The sequence below is a fragment of the Ammospiza caudacuta genome, chromosome Z, assembly GCF_027887145.1.
Source record: "Ammospiza caudacuta isolate bAmmCau1 chromosome Z, bAmmCau1.pri, whole genome shotgun sequence".
NCBI lineage: Eukaryota > Metazoa > Chordata > Aves > Passeriformes > Passerellidae > Ammospiza > Ammospiza caudacuta.
The window spans coordinates 71463552-71480826 of record NC_080632.1 but is presented as its reverse complement, the minus strand read 5'-3'; the positions used below and the strand labels follow the sequence as shown (position 1 = coordinate 71480826).

General features: G+C 35.2%; 1 protein-coding gene across 1 annotated transcript in view; it reads right to left on the bottom strand.

Annotated features, from left to right (window-relative positions):
• TRPM3 (transient receptor potential cation channel subfamily M member 3) overlaps positions 1 to 17275 on the bottom strand; it is a 409030-nt gene that overhangs the window by 126995 nt on the left and 264760 nt on the right. Inside the window, exons 2-3 of the mRNA XM_058824044.1 lie at positions 6339 to 6418; positions 5496 to 5700 (exon numbers count right to left, since the gene is read on the bottom strand). Coding sequence (XP_058680027.1) covers positions 5496 to 5700; positions 6339 to 6418 — 285 coding nt within the window. The remainder of the gene's footprint in view (positions 1 to 5495; positions 5701 to 6338; positions 6419 to 17275) is intronic.

The window sequence follows — 17275 nt, the reverse complement described above, 5'->3', positions numbered from 1 at the left end:
CTGAATTCTCTTGCTATAGCCTCTGGAGGTTACAATTTGATATAAAGATACAAAATTTGAATCTAAGCCAAACCACTATGCTGTTGTGCTATGAACTTCCATGCCTGGGGTATCTGTCAGCTGTAGAAATTACCAGTTCTAATGGGGAATGATTTAGCCCTTTCTTTATGGGAGAAGTATATGGACAGGATGCAAGAATTCAGTTTTTATGTGTTGGCAAATCAGAGCAAGTTAGGAAGCAAAAGTACAGTTCTGAATCACAAACCCTACAGACTGGCCCGACTGGCATCAACACAGAATGAGAAAGGACAAAGCATCAAGCTCGAGCTGCAATGCCCATTTCATCCCAGACCAGCACGGTGGTAGTCAGCAAGGGTGCATTTGTTGTTTCACTTTTTTTGTCAAGTGTTCTCTAAAACATACCTATGCCCACCACCAGTCAAAAGGCCAGACACTTCCAAGTTCGACTCCAGTGCTCTAGGGCAAAAGTCAAAGCTCCTGAGAAAGAGAATTACTACTCTGGTACTTAAGCACAGCTGTCTCATTAAAGTACTTGGTGAACGATTGCAGATGAGACCATCAGTGAATAAATTAAAGAGACTCAGAATTTTGTTGTATTTCTGAAAGTAAATCTATTCAGACAACATTCTGTGATCTGAATTCTAACACTGCTTCTATGTTTCTTTTTGGTAACTTAAATAAGTTTCTACCATCACAGATATACCTTCAAATTAAAGACTGGTTTCCCACCTCTTGCCCCAAAAGTGTGATCCTCATAAAAAAAAAAAAAAAAAAAAATTAGATGTAATTCTCACTGAATTAAACAAAAACTCTGCTGCTTAGACTGAAACCAAATTGGTTCTGTATAAGTTATTAAGTTAATTCCTCTTACACCTTAAGGCCTAATCCTAGTTCCACTAAACAATCAGTGAAAGGACCCTCATTGATTTAAATGGGCTTTGGACAAAGGTTTTTTTGTGTTATTTCTCCTTTTTCTCCATGTAGAACACCATCTTTTAAATTATGTAAATATTTTTAAGAAGTAATTTATTATAACAGAAACAATATTTGCTGTCTTTTCATGGTTTATGCAAGTGATATGATTATCTTTTTTTTCTTCTCAAAAGCCCTGATGACTTTTGGCATCCTTTTAATACAGTTTTTATAAAACTCAATGCATTTTAAACCAAGAAAAATACCTTTTCCTTGACTGACTTCCAAATAATAAAGTCTTAAGGATCTGAATATTAGCAACTTTGGTTAAGTAACTGTTAATGTTGGAATCTTACTGATGCTTTTTCATGTTTCCTTACACCATAAGAAAAGTTAAGCAGATAACACTGAAGTAAACTTCCTTTCTTTTGCAGCTGCAAACTTATTTTAGGATTTTACTCTGCATATGAAATGTATAATTGAAATGCATTCAGTGAGGAGGAATCTATTTAACTCACCAAAGGCTTTTCAAACAGCCATCTTCCATTTAACCCTGAAAAACCATGAGGAAATTTTAGTTCTGCAAAGAGCAATCCTTTAAAGAAGTTTATAGACAATCCAGGCCCAGCAGTTAATGAGAGAACATTAAGGGTGTGTGTGTGTGCGTCTAAAGGCAGATAGTGTATTATAAAAAATGGGTTTAGTTTGCTCAAAAGTGCAGTGCACAATGCATCTCTGCAAGATTGTCTTAATTGGTACACTGATGAACAGAATACATTTGCAAATTTTTCAGAATATTGCCCTTAATTGGAATGGAATCACTCACATGAGTTTGATAATTGCTTTCTGATTTAATAAAATGCTAGTATAAAGTTAGATAAGTGTGTTAAGCTGCAAAGAGCTGACTATCATAAGCAGATAATATATTATTAGCTTTCTTGAATTTTTCTCAATTTTATTTGCAAAACCTATTAATAAAATTTATGTGCATCCACATGCCTCTCACATCTTTTTACAGTTGTTAAATTTGAAAATCTGCTATAAAACTAAAATAATTGCAGACAAGCAAAATTGTTAATTGCATTTCTTACATATTAATGGGATGAGTCACTTGTAAAGAAAATATGAGATTGACAGAGATCTAAATACCACAGTCTTGTTGCAGAATCATCTGTGGTTGCATGAAATGGAAGGAAAGGCCGTTTTAGTAATTGGTCCTGTTAACCAGTGTTACCTAACCTCACCTATGTGTTTCTATATAATATCCTGCACAAATTATTAAGCTATTTGTATGATTGATTTAAGGAGGATAATGGAGCTGCACTGAAGATACTTTAACAACTCCATGGCATTAGCAGAAGTCATTCTCTTAGGGAATTTTTGTTCCGCGTGGCTGTGGAAATGAAATTAATGGCTCAGTAAGTTCTATTTACAATATGTAAACCTATATCTTTGTTGTTTTGTTCCAAATCCACATGTTCTGTTAGAATGTCAATATAATTTTCATTTTCACAGCTAAAGATCTGTTTGTTGTTGTCTGGTGGCAACTGATATAATATTTTATTATGGAAAGTATTATTACACTTACTATATATTTTGTATTAAAATCTAATTCTGTTACTCCAAATTGAGAAAACAATTATCTATCAGTTTTACATTGAACTAGTCTGTTCCATTAATTGACTCCCGGTTTCCAAATTATAAATCTAAGGTTATGGTTCCTATTAACAAACCCCACCCAATTCTCTGAAGTACAATTCAGAACAATTTAACAATTTTGCTGTTAGCACAGACCCAGAAAATACTGCTCAGTTCGGTGTTTCCTTAGCTTAGTGATTTTCATGTGTGGGCATCCATTTCAGGAAATAAAATAGGGAATAGGTGGAAAATTTAATGCCAATTTTTTCCCTTGAGGATTTTCTTGATTTCGCCAGCTTGCCAAATCTTGCTGCTTTGTAAGGTTATTTTATTAGCCAATAGATAAAATATAAACTTACCATGATTGCCAGCAAAAACCAGCTTACATGCTATAGCATTATTTGATAGCCAGTATAAAAAAACATTTTTATAAATATTTATCATGTTTTCTCCCCTTTATCTTTCTTCCCTTATCTACACTGATCAGATTCTCTGCATTTGGGTTTGAGAATGTACAGCCGAGTAAGAATACTTCCAGTAGCTACTATGTACTCACTCCTTTTTTTTCAAGCTTTATTTTATAAATAAGCCTCCTTTTTCCCTCCTCTGCTGAAAAAGTTGGTGGTTTCCTTTGGTTGATCAAATTCTTGGCTTCCACAGAAACCTTTGGATTTTTAAAATTTTATTATTTGTTATATTTTATTATTTTATTATGGGAAAATCCTAGTACCTAGTAAATGCAATGGTAGGAGTTTAACTTTCTATTAATAAAACAGCAAAAGTAGTTAGGCAACTTTTTGACCATAGTCTACCCTAAAACAATGTTTGGGCATGGAAATATGAACACAAGGACATCTTCATGTTGCTTTTGTGGCAAACACATTATAACACAATTATTTTATCCATTTCAATTTAAATTGTTATGCAAGCCTCCTTGTTTGTGTTTTGGTCTTATGTAAGGCATTTTCCTCACTGGTGGAAAGCAATCACAAAACTCATTTGAGAGATATTTACTGGATTGTTTAATTTGAAGCACTTTTCCCACCAGTGGAATAATCAAATTTCAGGAGATTCTATAGGCTTTTTTTAATGAATGGAGAATGTGTTTTATTCCCATGTTTTAGGTGGGGTTTAATGATTACAAACAGATGGCATGTGCAGCTTCTTGATTCTATTTATTCTGACAAAATAAATCTGGAGAATTTATTCTGACACAATAAATCTGGAGAATTTCCAGCAACAAATGCATTGTCTTTATCCCTAAGTTTTAAATTGTTATTTAGTTTTCTGGGAGTTTAAGTCTCTTTTTCCATTTTCTTTTTTTCTTTTTTTCTGAATTGTTCATGGTTTCACTCCTGACTGCACTCTGTGACAATGATTTTCTTTCCCTTTTGCTGACTTCCAGTTTTATCTCCTCAGTTGCACTTCAACTGTAGTTCTTTGAGCACACAGCATGAAACTTAGAGTGTGTCCTGTCTCTTCTGGCACTATGCCAGGACATCAGAATCCCAGCAAATATGAGAAATCCTCTAAAAGAATTGGTGTCAACAGCTTCCATAAAACCTTTATCATTTCTTGGCTCTCCAAGACTACTTTTGTCTGGGCAGAGCTGTTTATTACTTTATAGCAATCTTCAAGGACATCACTGAAAAAGCTCTTATCCCTTCTCATAAAACTGATCCAATGCAAAGGATCCATATAAGGTTAATAACATTCATTACTGTATCTTTGGACCTCTGGCCTTGCAGATTTTTAGGTGGTTGGTTATCAATTGAACATATGATGACTGTGATACTCTCAGAGAAATTACCTAATTTTCTGTTTCTTGGTGCAGCAGTGCTTTCTAGCTTCTATCAAATAAGCAATCCATCTGCACAAACAGAACCATCCACTTCAAAAGTCACTTCAACTCCAGCACTTCTGTACACATCTGACGAAAATACTTTGCCCTCACTAGCATAATACCTGAGATTTCCACTGTCTTTCTCTCTGTTTTTTATGACAGACCTGAGTCACCTGTTGGGAAGAATTCATGCACAGAAAACAGCACTGGATTGCTGCACAGGTAATTCTGCAAAGTGCCCAGGAGCTCAGCTTCTGGCCTCAATGCCAAAGCAGTGTATTGGCCATGAAGTCCTAGGCACATGCTCCTCTGTCATTCCCAAAGATCCAGGTTCTGCAGTTTAGATAGAGTCAGAGAGATTGTTCCTTTCATGTAATATTACATAGAAGAAATACACTCATGGGTTAGTGTGTGTGCTGGAAACGTATCTCCAAGTTAGTGGAGCAAAGCCTTCAGATCAATGCACTTTGATACCACTCCACAGGGATGGAGTAACTACTTGATCAAGACATTTTGTAGTTCCTAGATAAGACACACTGGAGCCTTTTACTTCACTGAAATATGAACCTATACTTCCTATACACATCTACCTCCTATACACGTCTGGAGGAAAATTAATGGGAATTTGGTATTTTTAAAATCTGTCAGCTTTACACAGATGTAAAATCTGAAATATGAACCTATACTTCCTATACACATCTACCTCCTATACATGTCTGGAGGAAAATTAATGGGAATTTGGTATTTTTAAAATCTGTCAGACACAGCCAGGAATGGGAAATCATAGATGAATTTTAAAACCCTTCAGAAAAAGAGCAATGAGTAGCCATTGGAATGAAATTAAGACAGCAGCACATTAAGGCCTTCAGCCTTCATAAAGGTAGCTCCTCTTGCACTGCGCTCCAGCTTTTACAGTTAATTTTGTTCACCCACTTTTTGACACGTGACACATAAAAACATACATTCCAGTCCTACAGGCAATAACACTTTAGCATGAAGTTAAGAAAGAGCATTGTCCATTCTTTGTGAAGGCTGACTTTTAGCTAGCAGCATTATCTATCTAAGAGAAAAACATGGTTACCATGGCTTTATTGGAGTGGCCTCCTCCCTGGAACTCAATGGTTCCGAAGGCGTCCGTCGGGCTGAGCTGCGTGTGCTTGCTGATGGACCACTTCTCCGACTGGATGTCATTGCGAGCCAGCCTGGTTTCACTTTTCTCATTCTGAGTAACGGAGGCGCTTGGAGGCTGTCCAATGTGTTGGCCTGTCAGACGCCCACAGCAACACCTATGACATTAAACAAACAGAAAACCCGCGTCATGTGCGTGTATAAACTGGACAGGGAAAAAACTACAAAAAGAACCCAACCTCTTTTCAGCTCTGCTGATTCCTTTCCTGAAGCCTTTAGGTATGGAAGCAACAAAGTATATATATTGCCTTTTTTCCCCTGTGTCTTGTTTACTTTGGACTCCTCTGTATTTCAAAAAAAAATCATGCTTTGTTCTAAATATGTACAAAATGAAATTAAAGAATATCTCTTTTCTTCAAGTAACGTCAGGTCAAGTAATCAGCTTTTGCATGGATTTGCACAAATTTTAAATTGCTAGTTTAATGCATCTGTTTGCTTTCAACAGTGTTGTCATGTATCCAATTTAGGTAAATATTCAGTGCACTGAATATTGAGCTAAGAAGATAAGGAAATTAAACACAGATGCCGATCCACCCTTGATTTATTTTTTTTCTTATGAAATAAGTTTTGAAATGTAAACAAATTGTTCCCATAGGAATCCATCACTGCAGATGTAATTCAAACACCTTCTGAGTAAGTTTACAGTACTAATACCGTATCCATACTATGCATACATATATAGACTCACTTTTTTTTAAACCAACTTTCATTTTTCATACAAGTAACATGCAATTACCTATGGGGGTCTTTGGTGCTGGGTATGATATGGACACATTCTCGCTTGTAAAATGCTCTTTCTATCCATGATTTCTGTGCCTAAAAAAGAGAAAAGAAATGCCTTGAGCTCTGGTTTTGTATTATATACAACCTTTAGTACAACTGTAGAAAAATTTTAAACAGAAGAGGAAATTTCACTGACTCTTCAGATAAGCAGTGCATATTTTGTAGAGGGCAAACATTACATTAGAATTATGTTTCCCTTCTAGAGCTAAGAAACCAACACAAGATTTTAATATTTTTTTCTTATTCACTAGCCAGATGACTTCTTTGCTATTACCATATTCTCTTAACAGAGGAAGAAATCTCTGGAGAAGAACTAACTCAAACTCTAAACCTTTCTGCATGGCAGAAAAAACCCTGCACTCATTCACTAAAAACACCTCTGTTTCCATATCAGTGATACAACTAAGCCAGCTCTAATTAAAAACCCTACAACCAGACCAACAAAATTACCTGAAACATTTTTACACTAGCACTGAGAGTAGTGTTTAACACAGAGGCAGAAACTACAGTTTCTATGTGGACACTTAAAAAAAAAATCTGTTTTTGAAACAAAACACAGAAAATTTTAACATATTTTGTCAGATGATTAGCAGGTAGCCTCTAAAATAGTAGATGTGGTTGTTCATAACACTCAAGCTCTTCCATCACATATTCACAAAAAAGCAGGAAATTTCCTGCAACATAGTCTTAATTGTCAGATACAAAAGAAGTCCTTTCAAACAGAGACATGGGTAGGAAAGAAAAAGGGGAAAGGAAAGAACCAACACAAAACAAGAAAGGAGAGAATTTCAGAGCTCTGAAATATTTTTAATTATCTAGGAAATCCTCACTCCATATAATATGAGTTATGGCAAGCTCTCTAAAACACTCACACACATAGAACTTAATAAGATAATTTGAAGCTTTCCTTTGAAAATTCATTTAAAACAAATTAACTTAATACATTTAAATAATAAAATTACCCACTTAACTGCACAGCATAAACAGAACTATAAACTATGGACTATGTAAAAATTATCTGAGAATTAAGTAATGTTATGAGCATTTTTCCTCTATGAAAGGACAACTTTTGAAATTGCCTTTGTAACTAACTGGTGTTAGTTTTTACTATACAATGATATAAAGGTAATACCTACATATTACTTTAACTAACTAATCTTACATCACTGTCTAACGTTATCTTCTTGTCCATTCAATCTGTATCCTGTTTTCCATGTTTAAAACCAGAACCCTCTGCTTCTGAAAAATGTGAAAATTACTGTGAAGAAATTTCTTGGAGTTGGTGAATGTCACTAGCACAAACTATAAAGTAACATCACAAGAATTTCTAGCTATGTCTGCCACTTACCAGTCCCAGTATATAGAATTTATTCTTCTGCTTTTTACAGAGAAAATAATTCCTTGCTGGATCTAGTGGTTACAGGTGCTATTTAGCAATATTTTATCTTTAGTCTCCATACATTTTTATTTGAAAAATCTGCTGGACTTAATATCTTGTAGGAATAGCATATACCTAGGCTTACTTTCACAGTCAGGAAAAAAACCCCAAATTTAAATAAAACTGTATTTTATTGGGCAAGATATATTTTGTTTGAACAAAGTATAGTTAAATAGAAATTCTGAAAGCTAAAAGAGTTATACTTCACCTAAGAGAGACTGCCTTGAGATTTAATTTATCATAACTTCTAAATATCCTTTATTAAATATATTACTGTTTTCATCCTTTTCTGCAAACAATTTGCCATGGTACATTTCCTGGCTACATAGAAGTAATGTGTCTTTTCTAAAGGTGGTCAGTAGCTAAATTTATCTTAAGTTCCAGTATGAAAAGGTGCCATAACAGGTACTTCGCTGAAATTTTTTCACTAGATATAAAAGCAAGACTTCAAAATGCAAGAAATTGACATTTAAAATTATTTTCCAACTCTTTCTCCTTTTTTTTTTTTTTGCAAGTGGAAAAGAAACACAGCTACTTTTAAAAAAAAGTTAGTAACAAAAATAATAATTTGTGTTGGAATTTTCATCATGCTTCTTCAAAGGTAATATTGTAAAAATAACAGTCAGGTTTAAAATATTTATTCACATCAGAAAAAGATACTTTCCAGTTTTTGGATCTCAGACAATGTACTCTCCTATCCAGCAGAGTTGTGATGACAAAATATGTAATTTACTAATCTCATAATTTCTTGTCCTTCCAAATTTAAAAGAAAGCATCTGGTTGTGCTGCCCCATGCCAGTTATCCTTCTGCAACTGATAGAATTTTCAATGAACTATAAACCTCAGAGATATAATAAATTATACTACTTGCTGTAGAGTCTTCCTAACAGAATAACTTCAGGAAATCAACATATTAATAACTATACTGTCTGCATTAAATTCTCACTTATAATGCAAATTAGTAAAGTAATAAAAAGTTTAGAAGACTATAGCAAAGTATATTCAAGAGTACTAGAGCAAGAAGCTTATCTTCTCTTTCTCTTCAAAGACTCCTTCAGTAATGGTTAATGAGACAATTTAAAGTCCACAGTGAATTCATAAAGTACACGCCATACTTGAATTCGGGTTATTCACAGTCTAACTCTCCAGGTGCGTCTCTCTTTTTATTAACCTCGCTGCAAAATCTCACCAAGAACATTTTGTTTCTCTCTTTCCTTTACCTGGGTATCATTTCCTTGGCGTTTGAGGCTGTCCCGCAGCAAGCCCTGCTAGCCCGTTTCGCCGCGCGCGCCCGCAATGCCCAGGCACAGCGAGCGCAGGCAGAGCCAGCAGAACCCTCGCACCCATTAGCTGCCTGGAATGTGCCGCTCTGGGATTAGCCTTGTTAAGGGTTCACTGGGCACTCACCCATGGCCCCACGACACCGCTTGGTTTGAACGTCTAATCTGACACCAAAAGAAAAACAAATCCCTTGAGAGCTTGGATTTAACCGGCGCAAGCCTTGATGGGGTTTTTGTCTCCTCTCTTCTTTGCCCCTGAGAAAGCGAGCTGGTCAAAGTGTGATAAGATGCTTGGAGTTCTTAAGTTTGACTCAGGAAAACCAATCCATCAAAAGAAACACTGTACTAAGCTGGAAAGAGCTTGAGAACACAGGAGAAACTGTTAAGCTCCAAAGAATGAAAGCAGTGTGTTTATTGGGCAACTGTGAGAAATCTATACATAGTTGAAATATATTGCAAATAATCAACAATAGCATTTTCCTAAAGAAACTGGGGTTTTGACTCTGTTTCCCACCAAAACTGCTGTACTGTAGTGCATATAACTTTTCATAAACACAAACCTTTGTCCCACAGAAAAAAGCAGCTGCATTGTTTTCATCATAATTAAAAGCTGGTAACTTCAACCAAAAGTTGAATATTAACAAATCTGGGGACTACTTCTTTGCTGTGCCCTCTTGATATTAACACAGATGAACAACTTTTTCATATGAACATCTTAATTTTTATTTTACTACCTAGCAATAACATAGGTTTAGTTACTTACTTAAAAGTTTTTGACACATGAAGTATTTTGACTCTTAACCCCCACCACCATATTTACATTAGCTCATACTTATGCCTACATCCCTTCCTTTCCTTATCATTAAGGTGCATGAAAAATATTCTGTCCACCCTTGGTAATGAAGAAATAAGCTCAAAACTGTTCTGCATGGCCATTAGCTCTGATGGGACCAGAATGGGCAAGGCTGAGAATATGCATCAACTTTTATACTTCTTACACTATCACACATGTGGAGAGCTTCCGCTAGGCTGGCTAATCCACGAGATTGCTTTTGTCTCTTGGTTTCCTAAGTTTTTGGATAAAATACAAACATATGTTTTGTAAATATTAATGTATATATTAAGAATGTACATGCACACACACACACACACACACACACACACACAAAACCATACATTCTTTTCCAGCAAACCTGTGAGGTTTCTGAAACAGAGAATGTGTGCTTATCTTGTCAGATCTCTTAAACACAGGATTGGACCAAAGATGGTCTGTGGATATTGATGAAGGTGATGTTGGAGCCAGGAAGGCAGCTAGTAAACAGTTCATCGAGGTAAAAAATATGATGGGGAGTCAGCAGGTAAAGACAGCTTGCTTTTTAACACAAGGGTTTGGTTAAGAGGATGGAGAAAGAGTGAGGCAAAGAAAGGAAATATCTAATGACTGAGATAACTGGTTAAGAATCTCCATTGACTCTGAAGTGAAACTTCAGTATTTGAACCTGACAAAATTATGGAGATTGATCCTGGATTCAGGTTTCAGCTTGCAGAGTAACATGGGGCAAAAGCCACATCTTTTATCTTAAGAACAATGGTTATATTAATTCCTACCGTGGCACTAGGACATTTTATAGGTAGGGACTTCAGAGTTGGCATACACAACTCATGCTAAGGTAATTACAACTGTCTTTGCTTATTTAAAGATGCATTAACTTAGGACTGTGTGGCAATGAAACCACCAGCACCATACTTCTGTTTTCTGAGGCGTAATAAAGAAAGAGCCAGTACACAGAGACAGGTATTTGTTTCAATATTGTACAACTGCAAAATAGTGCTTTCAGAGTGGATGCTGCCCATTTAATGATAAAATCTTCCACCCACCTCACTATTTATGAAACAAAATATTAAAATAGCAATTAGCAATGAACTCAGTACTGGCTGCTCATGGGAGGTGAGGGCAAATACTTAAAGAAGTTTCATTGGGGAAAGAGAAGTGTTTGAAGCCTTTTTCTACTTTGCAGGGGGAAAGAGAAGCTGGACGGGCAATGGAGTATTACTGAAGCACATTACAGAGAGGATCAGAGGAGGGTATGGTGACGGAGCAGCATCAATGCTATTGCAAACTGATGTGATTAGTATTCCTTAACCAAATGGGAAAATTCCACTGTCTCTGAATAACAACCCTATACCTGTAAATTTCTATATCTGTATTAGTATGAAGGAGGGCAATGCTTCAGCTTAACCTTATTACAAGGTGTGCTTGAGACAAATTTCTAAGCCTCATTTCAACACTGTGCAATTATAAGAACTATAAGCACTTTTATGTCATTCTTGAAGCATTAGGAATTTACCTGTCTGAACATTAACTCAGGAACCATTGGGCTGTCCCAAAAGATTTAGTTTTCTAACAGAAATTTATTGCTAGTAGCCTCTTAGAGGCTGGCAATCTGACCTTTACCCACTAGAGCTGTACTTATGTATGCTTTGTTCTTTTTCTAACAGGCTTCTCAAGCACTTTATCACCAGACTTGTTACAAAAACAATGCTGAATTGTCTTGAAAACCAAGTTGTATGCAGTACAGAATAGGAGGGCATAGAATACAGTAATTTGCTGTTACAGTATGTTACAGAAATTATCTCCTAGCATTGTTTATCACATGCAATTTTTATATGGTACTTAAAAGAAATAAAGTAATTTAAAAACAATTAGGAGCTTTTCATTCAATGGTTAATTATTTTAGTAATTATATCTGACATTTTTCTTACTGCAAGGACACAGAAAATGTTATGTCTTTGCTAATGCTACAGTGGAAATGTGCATTTATACTTTATATAGACATTATATGGAACAAGCATATGTCATTATTATCCATGCTATGACAATTTGACTGAAAGCTTAACAAATATTTTAAAAAGAACTAGGGAGAATTATTAGATCCAAAATTAGTGTAGACATTCAGGTTCCTACAGACTTCCTGAAGATCTGTAGAAGTGTAAGGGGAAAATTTTAAAGAAAATGTCATTAAAATGAAGGATATAATGTAAAGAATACTTTCAAAAAGTGTTTTCCTTTTATGAATTTTAACATATGAAAGGAAGAATGAACCCTATCAACCTAATTAATGAGGTTTCTTCAGATACATATTTATGATTTCACCAAAGTTGCTGTGAGTTTAAAATTCTTTAAATAAGTAAATAAACCCTTTCTAATAATAAAGATTTACTTGATCCCTAAACCTAGATAGGTTTATCTAGACCTCTGTTTGATCCTTACCAGTGTCATAAATAGGGGCTATAAGACAGGGAAAACACATCAAATGTGTATAAGGCTTTCCACTGGGACTTCCTCAGCTAACAATTATCCTCTGCTCATGGACTTTCTGCATATTTGTGATTTCTACATGCTCTGTAACTCTTAATGGGATTTCTCCTATCAACTTGCCTGCTGATTTCTTCCAAGCTTTCAGCTTCTTCACCTCTTTCTCCTTGCTGCAGAGGGATACACTTCCTTCTGTTTGTTTTGAATGTGACTCCTCATACTTTCCCATTGCAGAGAGAAGCACTGAACACTCAGTTCCCACTCATCCTCTTCATACCAGCCACGGTTTTCACGATACCTTCTGATGTTCTTCCCCAGATTAATAATTTATCAAGTATCCCCTTCACACAGAAACTTTTGATTATCTTTTATCATCCTTGTGCCCCTCTCCAAATCTCTTTCAGCTTGATTCTTCTTCTGGGAGGAATCAGAGCTGTGCACCAATGGTAGCCTGACTACAGATTGCTGCTGTGGCAAGTGGATATTCAGTGGTTTGGTACGTATTTCTTGCCTAGTAACTCTCATAAAAGATTGATTTTGTGTTCTTGACCATCACAACTGAGCACTGTGGTATACTTTCACAGAAGTAGCTGGCTAAATCCCAATACTTCCCTTAAGTGTAGTAAAGAATTTACAATATTAATGGTGAAGAACAGCTATAAAAATCAAGCAGTTTTAATGAAATCTTTATTACAGAGCAGTATTAATAAACCTATATGAAGTTCTAATTTATGTCAAATGCAGCTTAAAAATAATAATAAAAATGATATCATGCAAGTCTGTAGCTGCAAATACATGACTAGAAAGCAAAACACACAGGAAATATTGTTCTGACAGTCTGTGTTGATAGATTATTTGTCTTTTAAACTACTAGGCTTGTTTCTTGATTCTAAACGAGTACAAAATTATTCCTAACTCTTCAAACTAAGGAAAGAAAATACCTTTCACATTCAGCAAGGTCCTATGCTGTCTAATAAAAATCGTGAGGTTAAAATGCACACGTAGGAGTTATGCACTGAATCTAATTCTGGACTGAACTAGTCATTCTACCTCATAAATGTGTGACAGCTATAACACTGTCTGCTTTTTCATTAGATTGAGGTGGTTTTGTTAGCCACTGTGTGGGTGATGAGCTGATGAAGGAATTATAATTAAACTGTACATAGCTGCAGGAAAGGGCCTGAACAAATGAGGATTCCAGATGTTCCCCAACGCGAAACATTCAGCTGAACCAATTTTGTGTCCCTGTTCACATTTCATCTTATCTAACATGCTGTATTTATGCCCAAGCCCCTCTTGAGCCCCCTGGGAACATCACATCAGGTGTCCTCTGACTGTGGTAAAACTTCAACCACATCTCTCCGCTGTTCTTGTAACTAACTTTGTGTCACACATCAGTGTGTGCCAGCTGTGTTGGAAGCCTCCTGGACCATTCCTGCCATCTTTATAATGCAAAACAAGAGTACTAAATTGCACAAATCCCGCACAGATGCAGCTATTTAGTTTTCTGTCCCACCACCTCTGTTTCTTACTTTTCTTTTCCTAAAGTTTTAAGCACCAGATTTTACTGAATTCTAGGGAACCCTAGGGAACATCAAATAACAGAGAGATATGTTTCAGGCATGTGTCTAGCCCCATGTATTGTTTAGATTTCAACAGCCAAATGGTGGCATTGACAAGAGTATTTTTAATGTTAGCTTGTTTATATATGTTCTCTTCAAGAGATAGTGGACATATTCTGAATTAAGTTATAATATTTCTCCCTCATTTGACATTCAAATTTCATTAAAAACAACATCTTCAAAATTTCAGATGTAATTATTGTTATATGATCCATCGCAACCTTTGATTTCAGTGACATTTGAACTGAAAATAAATGCACTACTTTAGCTAACTCCTAAATATTACAGGGAAATATTTAACAAAAGATGCCAGTGATTTATCACTTGAAACAAAACTAAGTAAAATCTTAGCAAGTCTTGATACTGCCATCAGATCTAAGGAAAACATTTCTAGCACATTATCAAAATGAGTATTTTGACTTTTACTGAAACAGATATAATTCACCAAACAGGATATTGAAAAGACAAGTTTTTAGGTTTGAGAGTTTACATTCAAATCTGACATTAGCACAAAGCATGAATAGAAAAGCATTCAGAAATATGACACTTAACAAGAAGTAAATGCTTTATTTTTAATTTGTCGTCTGTACCTGCTCACATAATAGTATTTCAGAATTATTATAATCTAGGCTTAGCTGTATGGTTAGCATTTTTTCCCCTGTTAAGCCACAGAGACTTTTAATATTTGATTTTCCTGAAAAATATCAATGAAGCTTCAATGCAAAGTCTACCTAATGCAATGTTTTAGTTGAGGAATAAATAAATAAATAAACGAATAAACGAATAAGAAAAACACAACTAAAGTATCATCTGATTATTGAATTCCTGAATTAATCAGGAATATAGTAATAACATATAGATACCTTTTTCTTACAAAAAGATGGTTTCATTGTATTGTCTACAGCCAATTTACACAGCTGTGAACTATGAAGTTCAAAATACCTAGAGAATACAAGCGTTTCTGAAGCAATGGGAGTGAATTATCAGTTTGAAACACTGTCAGATAAACCTGGTTCAGCTTTTGTGAACAGTGTGAGAAACTGTTTCTATGGATTTTGCTTCTGCTTTAAACCTACAATGCTGTTGTGAGGCAAGAGTGTGCAATTGTGTGATGATACAGGCATCGTAATTAAAATATCATAATTCAGCAAAACTGAACACTTAGACCATTGTAGAACTAGAAAGATTCTATACTTCTGACCAGATGTTTATAGCATTATGTAAGTCAGTAGTTTTTCAAAGAAAGGTCTTAGATTTGATACTATTTTGTAACCTACATTGCTCTGCCCATGTAAAAATGACTCATGTGAAAACTAGTCACACATTGATGTTTTTTTAATCATATTATGCCCAAAAGAATTCTATGTCAAACACATAGCTGTCAGGTTCAAGAGACAAAGCATTACTTTTTTTTATGTCAAGGAGTTTTCCTTGTCTTTCTAGTATTTCTCAGTTAGAATCACAAATATGTGAGAAAACTTGCAGGCCTTTGTGTACTACACTAGAATATTTTTCATCCAGGTTAGGTTGATGCTCTAGTGCTGATCATTGCTCCTTTACTCACTGCGACGGTGCAACTTTGCTTTTGCCTTCTCTTAATCAGCAGTGTGATTCAACTCCAAATGAGAAACAAAGACTGAGTGACTACTGCTGTCAGCTCTTCTCCCTCTCATGAGGAAGCAGTCAGACTACCTGATCCAAGAACCCCATAACACCCTGAAAATAGGAAAATTACTCTGAGATAGAATTAAAAAGCAAATAAATCCATCATATTTTGAACCCAATTTTACAGAAGTGTGAGAGGCAAGGTATTTTTTTTGCCATATAGCTCCCTATGGCAATTTCACAGGTTGTCCTCAGCATGCACTTCCTAAATTAGAAAAGGAAGTAAAACCTTGTAAGTTACATTCAAAGCAAGATATTCCAGCGTTCTATGACTCAAGCATGACTGTAAAAGCACACCCATTTTTCTAAGATGCATTAGTATTATCATATTTTTTCTTTCTGCGCACATAAATCCATTATTCCTCTTCTGAGATTTATTTCTAACCACATACCTTAAGCAAAAGTAATATTATAGTATTTTTTAATAATAAATTGGCAATCACCAAATAAGAGCTTATAAAGTTACATTACTTTTCTCTAGGGTCAAAAAGGATAGCCTTGAGACATAAATTCTTATTAAATTTCAGACTAAGAAAAGAATAAAGTCACTAGAAATATAAATTTAGATAGGTACATTTCATGTTTCTTGTTTGATCTGAACAGTGTCTTACCTTAAAAGGAATGTTGCAAAAAGGATCAGTTAGTATTTCTGTTTAAGTAAATATTAAACTTGGTTAAATCTGTGGAATTCCATAAGGAAAAGAAATTATATGAAATCTCAAGCAGGATTTTAATTTTAAATTCTTGTGTAAAAAATTACTTTGAAGGTGATCTATATCAAAATTTAATCATATTAACCATGCTGTGTATCAACACATAATTATGACCTACATTATAGATAATAGAAAATACTTCAGTGGATTTTCCATTCTGTTTTAATTTACAGAATGAGCTTTGATGATGTTTGAAAGGTCTACTGAAAGGCCCTCTTTCAGCCTGCTCTGGCTCTGATTTAACAAGACTATTAAGACAGTCCTACAGTTTCATTTTTAATCCTTGAATTAATATTAGGATTAGAATTTTATAGTGAACCTGGGTGGGCTTCATTAAATCTCAAATCCTGCAAATTCTTGCTTTTGGGCAACCCACAGTTTCATGACTGGAAAATTTGAAGGACTGAAGCCTAACAATGAGGAAAACAAGCCCCATGCTGTCACACTGCTGCCATAGTTTCTTGTTCTTTTAGCCACAACAGGTAACTTTTTGTCCTAGTTTTGTTAACTAGAGACCAGAAATGATATAATAATAAAAAAAATTATTTTTTGCCATGTAATATTTCTCACATGCAATAACTCCTGCAACTGTGTCTATATACGCATAAGAACAAAACACAATTGGAGTGGAGGATCCCCACTACAACAATGTAGAAGTAAACAGCAAGCATGAATAATCCTGTTGAAGCCTTGGAAAAGGACTCAGACTCAAAGGCAAAAAACCCATTCATCCTCCAATATCCCCACTCTGTGGGTCTGAGCACTGTTTTCCCTCTCTCCATAAAATTTTGAAATTAATAGTCACGGTAAAGGCTAGTGATTGATGATACAACCTGCAGAGGATTAAGATTATATT